Source organism: Marmota marmota, unplaced genomic scaffold (assembly GCF_001458135.2).
Source record: "Marmota marmota marmota unplaced genomic scaffold, marMar, whole genome shotgun sequence".
Classification (NCBI taxonomy): Eukaryota; Metazoa; Chordata; class Mammalia; order Rodentia; family Sciuridae; genus Marmota; species Marmota marmota.
In genome coordinates this window covers 2,409,783-2,425,539 of record NW_025999999.1, presented here as the reverse complement: position 1 = coordinate 2,425,539, position 15,757 = coordinate 2,409,783, and the positions used below count along the sequence as shown (strand labels likewise).

The 15,757-nt window shown below is 42.9% G+C and overlaps 1 protein-coding gene across 2 annotated transcripts in view; it reads right to left on the bottom strand.

The window, feature by feature from the left end:
- Nucleotides 1–122: 122 nt before the first annotated feature.
- Nucleotides 123–15,757, bottom strand: part of Dntt (DNA nucleotidylexotransferase) — a 44,654-nt gene continuing 29,019 nt past the window's right edge. Inside the window, exons 10-11 of one of the 2 annotated variants that reach the window (XM_015494875.2) lie at nucleotides 13,925–14,008; nucleotides 123–10,341 (exon numbers count right to left, since the gene is read on the bottom strand). In XM_015494875.2, the coding sequence (XP_015350361.1) occupies nucleotides 10,255–10,341; nucleotides 13,925–14,008 (171 nt within the window). In that variant the 3' untranslated portion in view covers nucleotides 123–10,254. The remainder of the gene's footprint in view (nucleotides 10,342–13,924; nucleotides 14,009–15,757) is intronic. The other variant, XM_015494876.2, reaches the window with a different exon arrangement.

Here is a 15,757-nt window from a genome sequence, read left to right as displayed (position 1 = left end):
TGGAATGGTATTGGGCCCATTAAACAAACTGGACAAAGAACAATCAGTCTGTCCTATTTTGTGGGAATTGCTCTAGAATAGACCCCCCTCTGGCTTTTAAGCAACTCCTTTTTCCAGTTTTCAAAGCCTCTCCATTCCCCTCCCCATTTTCGCCCATCCCCTCCTTTTGCCTTCATCCCTAATTTCATGTTCTCTGTGACTGTGGGCAAGGTGACTTCCTAGCACATCAGATGTCTACCACCCACCTGGCCAAGGAGACACATCACCCCCACCTGAGTCTGTGATCAGACAGCATCTGAGGAAGGCAGTTCTGCAACAGGCTTTGTGTATGTGTGCACGCACTTGTGTGGAGGGCAAAGAAGGGGCAGGGGAGGAAGGAGTGGCCCTGAAAGATTATTAGGAATGACAGCTTATCCATTCCATCAGAGTGGAGAAAAGGCTCATGTCCTTGGAGTATCATGATTTATAAAAACTTGCAGGAAGAGAGATCAAGAGGACCCAGGGGATGAGCACCAAGGGATGGGCCAAGTACCACACACCTGCCCTCCAAGGAAAATCCAGGACAGTGTCAGCCAGCTTGGGCCAGGCTTTGACCTTCTCTTCCTGGAGGAGGTTTTTAGGCAGCCTGGCTCCCCCATTCAGGGCCATTGCCTTTGAGCAGGTCAGACATCCTTCTGGGAAACCCCGGTCCAGAGCATCCCAGGGAACATCTGACCGCTCCATGAGTCACCTGGGTATCCTAGAAAACATTTCTTTCTTTACCCAGGGCCTCTGATGGGTCAGAAATGTGTTCTCCTTTCCTGAATAACAGAATGGGTTCTATTAAAGCCTATCAACCGATGGCACATGCCAACCCCTGCTTTTTAAAGCCACTTTGCCCTGTCCCTAGGGTTCAGTTCCCTTGACAGGAAGATTTGGCCATTTGTAAGCAGATGTGCCAGGGATACTGGTACTTTTACTTCTCTTACATGTTGGGAAGGACCTTGGATTTACGGAGGAGTCAGCTGTGACTTCGATACTCGTGACTCAGCCCTAGCACACACTGCTGATCTCCCAGAGCCTCTGTCCTGTACTCATAAGATGGAGATGGCAGTTTTCATCCTCTGATCCTGCAATGCATTGAAATATCCATGTCAAAAAGCCTTGCAGCCTATTAAGTAAGGTATGGCTTGCATTTTGGATCATTTATTTTAATTCTACTTACAATCCATTGCTTAGAATCCTCACTTCAAATTGTTTCTATTAAAAACAGTATAAGGTTCAGTGTTTCTGTCATTTATTTCTGCTGTATGCACAAAAACTTATTTTGGAATGAAATGGAAAGTAAAGTCATTTTTATGAACCTACAAAATATGTGTGGCTTTCCTTTTTCTATATGAAAGTATAACATAAAAAAACTAAGATTATCCCAGAGACATTCCTGTACAGGCATTGTATCAGCCAGGGTGACTGATGGCAGTTCCTCAGTCTGTCATGGAGGGAAGACCCAGTATTGTAATGAGACTGCTGAGACTGGAAGTTTGAAGCTGTGGTTCTCCAACCCCGGGGTGTTGTTAAGCTGAGTGATCTTAGTCAGCTCATACAATGTGTTTGGGACCTTTTTCTCATGTAGCACCAAAATTTGGATTGATTTGTCTCTAAGATTACATCCACCCAGCTCAGACATTTTAATTGTTTTTTACAAACAATGAAGAATTAAGGCCCTCCCTACCCCTTTCTGTCTCCCTGGGCTCCCCACCCCGGCAGCACAATCCTCTGAATTCTATGGCCCTCCTCAGCTCCTGACTTGCAGGTGGACAGAGACACTTATTTCACCAATAATTTTGGCAAGAAGTAAAAATTATTTCCTAGTTTTCTTTGTGGAATTTATTCTTGCAACATCATAATGCTAATTAAAGACAAAATATATCATAATGACTAATTTCTGGAAGAGTGCCAAGTCATACAATCTTTGCACTCTTACCATTTTGGTGAGAATTTTTATTGTTGAATTGAGTTGACTCACGTGCACTGGCTTCTTTCCTACATCAGTGAAATGCTAGGTCCCAAGACAACATTGGAGACCAAATGAAAAAGCTGAAGACAACTGGGTCTTCTTGGAAATGTCTCTCCACCCTAGTGAATGTGTATCTCCCATCCACTCAGGGCAATGATGTCAAGAAAGTTCTCCTGGAGGGGCTTGGCCTCACGGCCAAAGACATAAGACAGTCTTTTTTCTTGGGCTTAAATAAAGAATAATCTGGCTCTCTTTTTTTCCTTTTTCAATACCTGAATTTAGAGAAGAAGAGATAAGTATGACCTTTCCAGCCTCCAAAGGGAGCAAAAGTTTGGTTATGTCAGAGCACATTCAGGAGTGCTGTGTCTCCACGTAAAGCTAGGAAGCCACCTCTCACCTTCCAGGTCACCTGAACTCCAGTAAGTTAAGCAATGTATGAAAACCAAAATTTGCAGGTGAGACTGGGGAATATTTTGTAAGAGGGCTGAATCGGTCCAATAGGATGTAGAAATAATTCAAAAATTGATAGGAACCTTTGAAGGACTGATTGGTTGTGACTTGTTAGGCTTAAAAACTGATATGTAATGTCAGAGAATCAATGTTCATAGAGTTACACTGGCAGGGCTAAAAATAAGTTGAAATGTGTGTGTGTGTGTGTGTGTGTGTGTGGTGTGTGTGTGTGTGTGTGTGGTGGTAGAGATTGAACCCAGGGCCTTGTGCCTGCTAGGCCAGCACTCTTCCACTGAACTATATCCTTATCCCAGTGGAAAGATTTGACTGTGAGTGGGAACAAATCATATTGAATAATTGATTGCTGACTTGCTGATCAATTAGATCCTTCTGGATCACCATCAATTATCCACTGATGAAAGCCAAAGTACAAATTTGAGTCTTTGTCTTGAGAACATGGAAAGCCTAGTCCTTCTGTTTCAGCCATGGGGGTCTCCTGTCTGCCTTCAGATGCCACGAACCGTGCCCCTGCCCCCAGCAATATGGTCTTCCTCTCTCCTCCTCAGACACCTGGGATCCTCCAGCAGCACGGGCTTTCTCTGTGCTCATTGGATGCCATGGTCTTCCTACCAAATGACCTTTATATGTGTACTGATGAGTTAGAGCTGGAAATTCACGGAGGCCGAGGTAAATATAATTTGCAAGGCAGAGTACAGGAGAGGAAGGAGTTGCATAAAGACAGAACTCAGAGGTCTAAAGAGGGTCCTCCTTGTGTATTGACCTGAACATGCACATGAACAAACTACCCAAGGCTGGAAAAATAACCACGCAAAAGAATTATGGAGAACAAGACTCCCAAGCTCACACAGGACCAGGAACAGTGCCTGTTCCCAAATGGCAAGAGTAGAAAAAAATCAGGAAGCAGGTAGAATTCTGAGAAGAGTATTGTCTCAGTGCCAGGAAAGAACATTAACCCTACATTAAACTAGGGTAGGGCTGCTCTAGTCCTGCCTGAAAACGCTTAAAAGCAAGAAGAGGACACATCAAACCGTTTCCAAGTAACTTAATCACATCCAAGAACAAACCTCAAGAAAACTTACAGAAATACAAAATATCCAGCTAACAACAGGTACAACTCACAACTTTTAGAATCAGGTATAAAATTATTAGGTATTCAGCAATTGACTGGACCGAAGTTGTGGCTCATGGTAGAATGCTTGCCTGGCATGTGTGAGGCCCTGGGCTCGATCCTCAGCACAGCATATAAATAAATAAACACATAAATAAAGTAAGAGATCCACTGATAACTAAAAAGTTTTTTTTTTTTAAAAAAGAGGAATTGACATAGATGATTCAATTGGTAGACAAAGACACTAAAATATTTATAACTGCATTCCAAATATTCAATAAGCTAGAGGAAAGATTGAGCATGTTAAATAGAGACATGGGAGATGTTTTTAAAAATCCAACTCATACATTTAAGGATTAAGACTAGAATGTCTGAGGGGCTGGGGATATGGCTCAGTTGGTAGAGCGCTTGCCTAGCATGCACAAGTCCCTGGGTTCAACCCCCAGCACCACCAAAAACAAAACAAAACAAAACAAAAAACCTATAATGTCTGAGATGAAAAATATACTGAATGAGACTAAAAGAAATTTATACATTGCAGAAGAAAAGATCAGTAAACTTAAAGATACATCAATAAAAACTATGCCAATAAAATATAGATTAAAAAGGGCTGAAAAAAGAAGAATAGCAAGTCAATGATCTCAATAATCCATGAGATAACATCAGTTGGCTTAATAAACATGTGACGCAAGTCCCTAAAGTGAAAGGAAGCAGACAGGAAAAAAAATATTGGAAGAAATAATAAGTGAAACTTTTAACAATGAGAATTGTAGACTCTCAGATCAATGAAGTTTAGAATCCCAAGCACAAGAAATGTGAAAAAAAAAAACTGTACCAAGCTTCTTCAAAATCAAATTGTTCAGAACTTGTGATAAGAATGTAAAAGCAGCCAGTGGATGCAGACATCAAATTATATCAGAGAAACAAAGATAAGGATTATACCCGATTTATCACTGGAAACAACACAAGCCCCACAGTGGGACAACATTTTTTAAAGTACAAAGGAAAAACACTACCGATCTAGTTTTTTTTAAAATTTTTTTTTCCGTACTGGGAATTGAAGCAAAACCATCTTTTAAAAAAAGGCAAAACCTTTATCAGATATACAAAGGTTCAAAAAAAAATTCACTACAAGCAGACCAGCACTACCAGAATATTAAAGGAAGTCCTTCAAGTAAAATGATAAGGGTATCAGACACCAGCATCTACACAAGAAAGTCAGCAACTCCATGGGTAAATATAAAGACTCCTGTTCTTATTGCAGTCATTAGTGAATGTCATATTGACATTCTGGCCAACAACAGACCAAGTACATGACAGCCGTCTCATAAAATTGCATCGCCTGGTGACTCATAGCCATCTCAGTTGGCTAAGTACACTCTATGAGATTTGCATGAGAGCAAATGCCCAACGTGTGACTGTAATCACACCTCTCTCTGCCTCCTGCCCCTCACCAGAGAGGCTAAAGTACTTAACACATGTTTTGGATTTGTTTCTTGTGAAAATACTGTCCCTTACACACCATGGAAATGCAGAACACAAATGCATTGCAGGCTACGGTGCTAGTCAAGTCCAAGGTCACCACTGTGAGGGTCACTAGGTCTCCCTCACTTAGTACTTCAGAAATTTCTTGACAGAACACTATATTCTTGCTCTTGGATATAAATGCCAGCCTGTCTGAAATGACTGATTTGTTACTTTTACAGTCATGGGCTTACCTTTCTGAGAAGCAGTCCCCAGGGGCTGGAGCTATGGCAGAATAATATGACAAATACTAATCTCTTTTAAATTTATAGCACTTTTTAGTTTTAAAAGCATTCTTTTATCTATTATTTTGTTTTATTTTTACGCCAACCCCAGGAAGTACATGGCATTGATGTTACTTTGCCAATTTTACCGATGGCTCTAGGAAGTGAATTTGATTGGTCCTGAAGACTGTAAAGCAATTTGTTTTGAGAGATGGTTTAAGTTTGCACAAAATGAATCATTAAGAATAATGAGTTTAACTGGTAACTGGGAGAGTTTCCGGGCTGCTACGGGGATGTACCTGTGGGCGGGAGGAATTTGAAATGCTTAGAGTGAATTTGGTTGAAAAAATTCATTTGAAATAGGCAAAAGCGATTCGAACTATGGCTTTCACCTTGTCCCTAAGAGATCAAGGTCAGTGAGTACCCTAAAGTCCTATAAATCTGCACTTAGCCTCCACAGAAGCTCTGGAGACATTTGACTGGGCCTTTGTCTCCTGTCCCTCATGCTGGCCAAATCCAGGAAGGCTGGAGTCCAAGACCCAAAACGCTGACTGCCTCAATCTCTATCACCTCCTTTTCTGGCTCCAGGGGCTTGGGACCTTCTACAGAGGAAGCCTGCAAGTAAAATACTGGCAGGGTACTCAACTGTCCTTTCCACAGAGGTATTATCAGCTTGTTCTTTTACCATCCCCAATCCAAAGGATCCCTAAATTATTCTTTAAACATTTTAGAGCATTACCTCATTTAATCCTCCAAAAGGTGCAAACAAAGGAACCAGTATTTTATAGAGGAAGAAGCCAAGTCTCAGAGATTAGGTAACTTGTCTCAGGGACAAGTTAAAAAATGTACATTTTTTTAATAATATTGTCCAAAGTCACAGAGCTGGTAATTGGGAAGGACCAGCCTGTATACAGACTCTGTTAAATGGGAAAAATATCTGTCATTAACTTGCTGTGTGACATTGAGAAGGTCCCTCCCTGTCTAGGGATGTGTCATCTGTAGAATGAGGGGGTTGGCACAGAAGGTCTTTAAGGTCCTGCTCTGCATTCTTGGTTTACTTGATCCACCAAGATCTGTATTTGCCTCCTAAGGTTCTTTTAATAGCCACTAGAGGGCACTCTGTTCATATAGTAGGAGGCACCAGGGATGGCTGAGTTCTGATTACCAGTCACCAACCTAATTGATAAAATTCCTAACCTAGGGGCTGGGGTTGTGGCTCAGAGGTAGAGCACTCGCCTAGCATGTGCAAGGCCCTGGGTTTGATCCTCAGCACCGCAGAAAAATAAAATAAAGATATTGTGTCCAACTACAACTAAAAAAATATATTTAAAAAAAGTGAACAATAAATCCTTTAAAAAAAAATTCTAACCTAGAGCAAAAAATCATATGCAATTTCAGCAGATGGCATTTGTGGAATCCCCAACAGAGCTTCTCAAATAATAAAGTAGCATTAGAATTTTTGAGGTTCTCTGATGAGGAAAATCGTGCATGGGGCTGTTGACTGGTGGGGACCTTCAGAGAATCAGAGCTGCAGAGTTGGTTAGTGAAGATAGGCAGGCCACCTGTATGCTCACCAAGAGTTAGTCACCTGCTTTCCTCTTTTCTCTCCCCATTCTCGCCACATTCTCATGCCTCTGGAAATATTTCCTCCCTGCCCCTACACTGATAACTTTTCTATTTTAGACAAGTATATTCACAAAAGGAAGCTTTATATCACCACCATAAGCAGAAAACTGTGACTTTTGTAACAGATTAAAATAAATGCCTTTATGGAATGTAAGCTTCATGTTTATAATAATAGACAATTCTGACAATTTTGTTTACTGTTCTACACCTGTACTTAGAAAAATGGCTGCTCTCAATAAATATTTGTTGATTATATCAGCATAAAGATATTCATCTACATACTATCTAAAATAATATTGAATATTGTCCCTAGGAAACAAAGGAGCAGCAAAAGGGCCAGGAGACTATCTCATGGATTGTGATCAGACGCTGTCAACAGGGAAGCAGTGGGAAGGTGGCCGGGTGTCGCAGCTTATCCAGAGCCCACATGCCTGCTGCAGACAGACAGGCCTGTGGGGCCTAGTTTTCCAAAAGTAGCCAGACATCCTATTTTTTTTTAATGTGCATTTTTTATAACGTTGTTGTATTTTTTTAATCTTTATTTATTTACACGTGGTGCTTAGGATCAAACCCAGTGCCCTTCACATGCTAGGCACGCGCTCTACCACGGAGCTACAGCCCCAGCTCTGGGGGGCGGGGGGATGTGCATTTTTATCTAGTTTTAAATACTGGTCACTATTTTTAAAAATCCCTAAAACACAGCAAAGACCTAACACAACACACCTGTGGGCTGTTTTAGCAGAGGGGCTGCCAGTCTTTGACCTTTGTTATCCATCACAAAACTCCTTTCCCTCTTTCAAGTTTCACATGTATGAGAGAAGTCTTGGGAAGATCCTTTCCAAAAGTCCGTTCCAAACAGGAAAGTTCTGGCTCAGCTGCCTCATGACTGTAGAACACGGGGGTCCTTCCTCGCCTCTGCACTTGCTTGGACTGCTACGGAAGATTCACATCCTCCCATTCTTTAAAACCGGCTGGGATCTGTCCTCTGTGAAGTCATCCCCAGCCTCCCCAGCCTGGAGGGACAACCTCGGACACCCTAGAGTTTCTATCCTGTATCGTCCTATCCAGGCAATTGCTCCTCTCCTCCAGGTGACAGCTCCCTTACTTGTGCACTAACCAACCCTATTTTTCTCTATCATCGTCATTTTTCTGTTCATTTTCCTTGTTTTCCAGGCCTCTCCTCTGAGAGGATGTTGATTTATTGAAGAAGAAAGCTGAATTCTAAATATTTATCCCTGACGGCCCTGGTCTGTGACTGACCCTGCTTGCTGACTCCTCAGTGGGCTTTGAGGATATAGTTTCTCTGGTAACCAAGATGGTGAGGGTTCCTGTGGGTAGATTCTGAGGGGGCCAAGCAGGGCATCTCTGTCCCAGGCCACACCTCCCAGCCTCCCAGAATTGTGCACCTACTGACCTTGGTACCCCCGTTTCAGTTTCACCACGACCACAGCCAGCCTTGCATGGAGAAGCTACCTGGCCAAAGCCCTCCAAAGAAGAGCTCCCGGGTGCAGTCACCTGCACACACCCAGGCTCGCACCCATGTAGGCAAGCCACACCCCAACAGTGTCTGACTGGACACAGAGTGCACAGCTGACCCACGGGCAGCCTGCCTACGGGCTATGGCCACTGGTCAACCCATGACCCATCAGGCCTAGATTAAACTGGCTCTATTTCTCTGTCTCAGAAAATAGAAATAGGAGTTTCAGGGAGTGAGGGACAAAGCTGAGGGAGTCCCCAGGGCCCCTGATGGTCTTCGGGAGTGGCTGGTCCTAGCTGTCTCATCCAAGGTGTGATTCTCAGCGTGTCCAGCTGTGCTCCTTTGTCAACCCTTGGTTCCATGAGATCATTGTCCCAGGCCCCCTTTAAGCCTGATGGGATGTCTAGAGGAGCTTTGATTCGAGTGTCCTTCTGCACACATTAGCTCATGTGGTCCGAGGTGCTCCACGACTTCAGGCTTGGGGTCTGGATCTCCCCACATTAACAGGACTGAGGCAATCATTCCCTCACTTCCCCAGGGGCGTGGGTTGTTCTTGCCTTCCATGTATTTAAGGTCCATCCTCCAGCCACTCCCTGACCCTGGCCCAGGGCATTCTGCTAATGCTGTGGGGCTAGGTTAGGGGAGTAATATTACCTAGGAAGGAACCTGGGTAATGTTGGTTAAACCATAATGGGGAAACACACACCCACACCCACACAGAGCGGGGTGTGGTGAGCCGTGGAGCCCTGATGTGTCATGCAACACGTGACCACAGGAACGTGAATTCCCAAGAAGGTGAATCTCCACGGAAGCTGATTCTGCTGGGGGCCTCCCCCCATCCTCAGGACCACCTCGTTTCCCTTTTCTTCCCTCTCTGTGGCTTCTTCAATGTGTCCCTCTGGCTTTCCTTTCTTGAATATGGGTTAATGGTCGTCAGAGTTTGCCTCCAGCTTTTCTGCGGGCTTAGGACCCCAAACCTGGGACAGATGCCTTTTAGGTCCTTCAGACCACAGGACCTAGTCTGTGCCCTCCTGAAGGGAACAGCAGTCAGAAAGAGTTGGCACCTGGAAGTTCCAGAGGCTCCCTCCCTTCCCTTGGGTGCCCTGAGATAAAGAACCTAAGGAGATCACCTTCCTGAGAAGGACTCCAACATGAAAAAAGGAGGGAACTATTCCTTAGGTGGTTTGGGTTTGCAATTCCTTCTGATGGAGAGCAGGGAGAATCTACCTGTGCCGTGGTCCTGTGCTGGGACACTTAGAGCCCAGCTCCATGGTGGTGGGAGAGCTGCTGGCTTTGAACTACACTGAGCCAGTCAGCAGTCAGCACCAGTTCCTCCTGAAGCTCCAGATGGAGCCCAGAGTCCCCCTTGGAGTCTCTGCATGTTCTAATTAAGCCCATTTGTCCCCTTAAGAGAAACCACAAGCTCTTTATTATTCCATTATTTCACTTGTGTTTAGAAACATTTTATGATAATTGAGTGAAGAAGACACCATCATCCCATTTTCTCCTATTTTTATTGAAGATAACCAGTATCACAGCTACGCTGAGGGCAAAGTGGGTTTTGAGCGGTTCCTTGGTGGGTCACAGTGACAAACCCATTTCTCTTGAAAAATGCATTGTGAATTCTAAGCCGTGGTTGCACAAAGGGTCTGTTACACCTATTACCACATGCTTCCTTATCATGTCTCCAAAGCAGCTTATTTCTAGTAGCAATCTGTATGTCAGTAAGTCCTAAGAATTCCAAACTTTCTTAAGGAATCCTTTACAGATATGAAGCATAATTTATTTAACCTGAAAAGAACCGGAACAAAATGTTGATAACTTTTTCCTAGGCATTTCTTTCCCATGGTTCAATGTAATCCAATCCCAGATGTGCAAAAATTTCTTCTTCACTTTCTGCTTTGAGAAATATCCTCTGAAAACATAACAAGAAATAATGTGCATTCAGTTATTTTTCTTAAACATCTCAGTGCAGACACGGTAAAAATGTGACTTGTAAAACTCTTATTAGAATGAATTATTACAAAATACTTTGCTTCTGAATATATAAGTCATCGTAACTAGTTTTTGTAAATTTTACATTTTTCCATCCAAGAATATGATTGTTTTGGTTTGGATGTGAGGTGTCCCCCAAAAGCTCACATGTGAGACAATTCAAGAAGGTTCAGAGGAGAAATGATTGGCTTGTGAGAGTCTTAACCTAATCAGTGAATTAATCCCCTGATTAGGATTAACTGAATGGTAATTGAAGTGGTAGGGTGTGGCTGGAGGAGGTTGGAAATTGGGGCTGTGGCTTTGGGGTATAAATTTCTATCTGGCAAATGGAGACCTCTTTCTCTCTCTGCTTCCTAATCATCATGTGAGCTGCTTCCTTCAGCCACACTCTTCCACCATGATGTCCTGCCTCACCTTGGGCCCGAGGAATGGAGCCTTAGTGAAGGCATTCCCCCTTCCACTGTCTTGACAAGGTCACAGTGACCTTGCTGAATTCTGGCAAAGCCTGCTGGTGGGAAACCGAAACCATGAGACCCTTTTTTATGCAATTGGGACTTTTCATTTTCATGCTCATATTCCTGACAGGAAGCATGAGTATGCTTAATGCCAAACCAAATTAAATTTCAGATGGCTAGAACATAACAGGTAGCTCATGCCTTGAAGGCTATTCTACTACCTCTCAGTATATCGAGGATAAAATAGAAGGCTGTTCTACTATCTCAGCACATTGAGGACAAAACTGATAATGGACAACAATCATTCTCCAAAAGGTCATGAGAATTTTAGGTACTACATTGATTATATCAACTAAGAACCCAAACCCATTTTTCAGGCCTCTTAGAAAGTCTAATAATTATTCTTATTGCACAAAGCCCACCATATGTAGTTTTGTTTGTTAAGGGAAAGTTATGTTATACACTTAGGAAAGTTAAGGCAAATAAAGATACATTCTTCCCTTTTCTATAAATCCTCTTTTACCTCACATAGGGACCTATGATGAGCATAGTTAATATTGGTGGTAAGTGGACTGAGGTTCAGAACTTGCGTTTCAGTGAGAGAGATTACAAAGATATAAGAAATAGTGCACCTTGTCTAAGAAACAAAGAAACTCTTTGAGAAAGCAGCCCAACCAGTTTTATGAGAATAAATTTAGAAATTAATTAAAGTAGCTTTATAAGACATATTTTTAGAATAATGTTAGAAATATTATTTTATTTAGATTCTTAAGTTTAGAATTCTTAAGTTTTTAGTTTCTATGGGTTCTTAAGATGCTTTAAGAATAGTTTATAGACTTTAGTATAAGATTTAAGGGGACTTCTTTAGATGGGAATTTTAGATTGGAAATAAAGTACAGATGTACTTTAAACTTAAAGGTTCATAACAGGTTAAGAGACTTAGAGTCTCGTTATGTAGTTTGGCATCTGTTAATAAGAAAATAGTACATCTTGGGAAAAATAGTACATCTTGGTAAAATCTGAAAAATGCAAATTAGTGACGGATTTTATTAATGATTTTGTACCCATAATAAGGAAACGTCACATCCTGGAAAAATGTAAATCGATGTCACATTTTTCTATACCCCTAATGATTGTTAAGGAAATGTCACATCTTGGCAAAATTTGGAAATTGTATAATTAATGACGTATTCTGAATCCATAATGATGAGAAAAATTGTAATAAATGACCCAGAGAAAGCTGCATTAGAGCTCTCTCTCTGGAGATTGCTCCAATGGAACGACTCCTGTCTCATCCTTTGCGCTACTTACCACAGGAACCCCTGGACCTCGTTGGGGCAGAACCCCGGCAGAGCCTGATGTCTGTGGACTGAGACCTCCAAAACTATGAGCCCCCAAATAAACTTTTCCTCTCCTGAAATTGTTCTTGCTGGATCTTTTAGTCAGAGTAGTGAAAAAGCTGACTAAAACAATGATACTTGGTGAATTAAGATAAAGTTGTGACATCTTTCCATTTAAGCAAAAGGCATTAGCAGTTCTTAACAGCTGTTCATTAGAACCACCAGATGGAGCTGGGTTTATTGTTTGTTTGTTTGTTTTTAATTGAAGTTTGAACCACATCCTGTCCAATGAAATTGAAGCTTCAGGAGAGGTCCTGTCATCTCTCTATTTAAAAGTTCTGGATAATTCTAATGTGCAGTCAGAATCATGTGCTGCTAGTACTTACAGGACACTTACCTACTAAGTGTTGAGTTCTCTAATTTCTGCACCTGTTCCCAACCACACCAGGCTCCCACCCCATGATCTCTTTAAGACCAAGCACTGCTCTCTTCCTCCACATATCTTCTTGTAAATAGCACAGTTCTGGGCACATAGAAGGTACCTGTTTGCTTAAATTATTTATTATGTATTAATTTGTCTTTCTAAATTATATCATATTAATCTATCTCCACCCACATGCTCAGCTTCTGGGGGTTTCCTGCTAGCACCTACAGCTCCTTCTCTGTAAGCAGCACTTTGAATTTCTTTGGGAAATCCCCTCTCTCTACTCTCAATCCATGAAAGTCAGATGGAGCTGCTCTCACCTCCAGGGAGAAGCACACAGCACAAGCCTGGCAGATCAGAGTTAACAGCATCAGCTAGGATTCTTGCTAGTACTATTAAGAAAGAGATTCTGCTCTGTTGGAGAATGGGACTCATGGAAAAAGCTGGCCGGCGAATGAATATAACATTGCAGGAGGCCTGCCTGAGCACCTGGATACGGCTGCACCTGAAGCCAATGTTACCCCTAGACACTGCAATAAGCAACCTAGTTCCCTTTCCTTTGCCTGTTCATATTTAAAACTGAGGCATCCCTAACTAAATACATCTCATTTGGACTATCAACTCCTAGAGGGCAAGGACAACTGCTTCTAGTTATTTTGTCATCTTCCCCTTCAGAACCTAGTGTTGTGTGCTTGACTGCTATAAGAGCAGACCGTGGTGCTTATGGTTATAACAGTTGAATCTTGGATGTTTCATAATCCATGTAGTAATGTAATCCTGAGGCATGAATTGGATCATGACCACAGCAAGGCTAGTGTGCATGGCTCACGAGTCACATACCTGGTGAGCCTAGCCAACTGCCCATCTCCCTCTCTGGGCAGCTCTGTCTCTCTCCTTTATCCACTCAGAATGCTACTGCTTCTACATGTGCAGGGTAATCAGGTGTGTTTGTGATTTGTAGGGATCCCTGGTTTTCTTTGAAGCCACTCACTACAAACACCAAGGACATAGCAAACCCAATATGTTCACTGCTCCCCTGGCTCTAGGGGCTACTTTAGCTTTTTTTTTTTTGAGCCCAAAGACCCTGAGTTGCACTCTGGGCCAGGTGGGGGCTGTCAGCTGTGGGGGGTGTTTCCAGCTGCTCTCTTCTGTGATCAGCTGGGAGTGGGACACTCATAGCAAATGAATGATTCCTGGACACTAAAATCAGTCCAGGTAAAGTGCTCAGGGGGCCAGTCTTAGGGACGAGGACCCAAGTTTCCCATGTCAGGAAGGAAGCACTACCTTGGTTTTGTCATACAAAGCATGGTTATCCAGGATCATCTTCCGCTCGTGTGTGGCATAGCGACGGAGGTCTCTCTCAAACTGCTGGAAAGTGATAATGAGAACAAATTAATGTCACGTCCAAAATGTCTTCAGTATTCACCGTTTAGAGATGGCTGAGACCCTCTAGTGAAATATCTGTCTCCACTAAATGTTCTCAGAGTAATTTTTCTCTCCTAGGGAGAAACTGATGGCGGAGCTCTGTGCTCCCATGAGTACATTGGACTGTAAGCTTGGTGAGAACAGAAACTAGATGTATTTTGCCCAGGACCCCCATTCCCTAGGCAAATAATGCCTCATGTGTAGAAGTAAATACTGGACCAGGTTTAAGATAAATAATTTTACTTTAAAATTTGAATATTATTATTGTAAAAGAGAACAAGGAGTCAGGGATCATATTCCAGGATTCTTGTCCCTACCTGGCTGTGTATCTCTTGGCAAGTCACCCAGCCTCTCTGAATCTTGGTTGGTCAAAGGATGGAGGATAGGCATGATAAATTCCCCTCTGGCTTTACCATTTCCTCCTACTAAGATTCTGTGAAGTCACCTGTTCCAGAATGGCTTCTCTTATAATCAGGAGTTGGGCTCTGAGGCGTCAGGGAGCAAAACCCGCAAAACCCAAAGCCTAAGAGGACAAGAGAGCTTTGGAAATGCGTTTGTGAAGCTGGTTTTCCTGAGAGAAGCAAAGGTCTAGAAATTTTGTCCTTAGAACGTCTAGGGTAACTGCGCCCCCTAGTGGCAACAGGTGAGTTCTTATCAGGAAGCCTGCTGTCCTGGCTGAGAAGACAGTTCAGCAGAAGTCCTGGCTGGAGATGGGGCCAGACTTGCGGAAGAATTGGGGAGAAGCAGATTCTGGTGCGTAGACAGGTCTGTGAAAGTTCAGGAGAGCTGCTTGGCTCACCGCCTTCCCACCTCCCAGCCCTGGCCACTGTCCTTCCTCCCCCAGCCTTAGCTGGGTTGTGTGGCTCACACCTGTGGACTGGTGCCAGCTGGAGAGACTGGAGGTGGAGGTGAGGCCGCGGCAAGTGGAGTTGATGAGGGGCTGTCCCGGATACCCCGCCCTGCTGTTTGGGTGTTGGGTGAGAGATGTATTCCTGGGCTCCTCTGTGAAAGCCTGAGGAGCAGTTTCCATACTCCATTAGAAATTACGCTGTGTCTGCCATTTGGAGATTAATGAAATTATTAACAAATATTTGCTGAGTTTCAGCTGTGTTCTGGGTGCTTGGAATATGAACAGTGAACAAAAGAAAGAAAGTCTGCCCTGCTAGAATCTAGCAGGGGCCACAAATAATTTATAGTAGCAGAGGAAATAAGTTAATTATGGGATACGTTAAAAATAAATGTTAGCTGGGCCTGATGGTGCATGCCTGTAATCCCAGCAGCTCCGGAGGCTAAGGCAGGAGGATCGGGAGTTCAAAGCCAGCCTCAGCAAAATCGAGGTGCTAAGCAACTCAGTGAGACCCTGTCTCTAAATAAAATACAAAATAGAGCCTGGGATGTGGCTCAGTGGCCGAAGGTCCCTGAGTTCAATCCCCAGTACCAAAAATAAATAAATACATAAATAAATAAATAAATAAATAAATAAATAAATAAATAAATAAAGTGCCGGGAAACAGGCAGGGCAAGGATGTTATGTTTCAGATAACAAAAGGTGCACATTGGTAGAAGCAGTCGTGGCACAGTCTGACTGTATCATCACTCCAACAGACTTCAGAATTTGGGCTGTTTCGTAGCTGTTGCATATGCGTGTAGAAGTTGTGCACTGTGAAACTTTAGACAGCACAGTTATGTGTG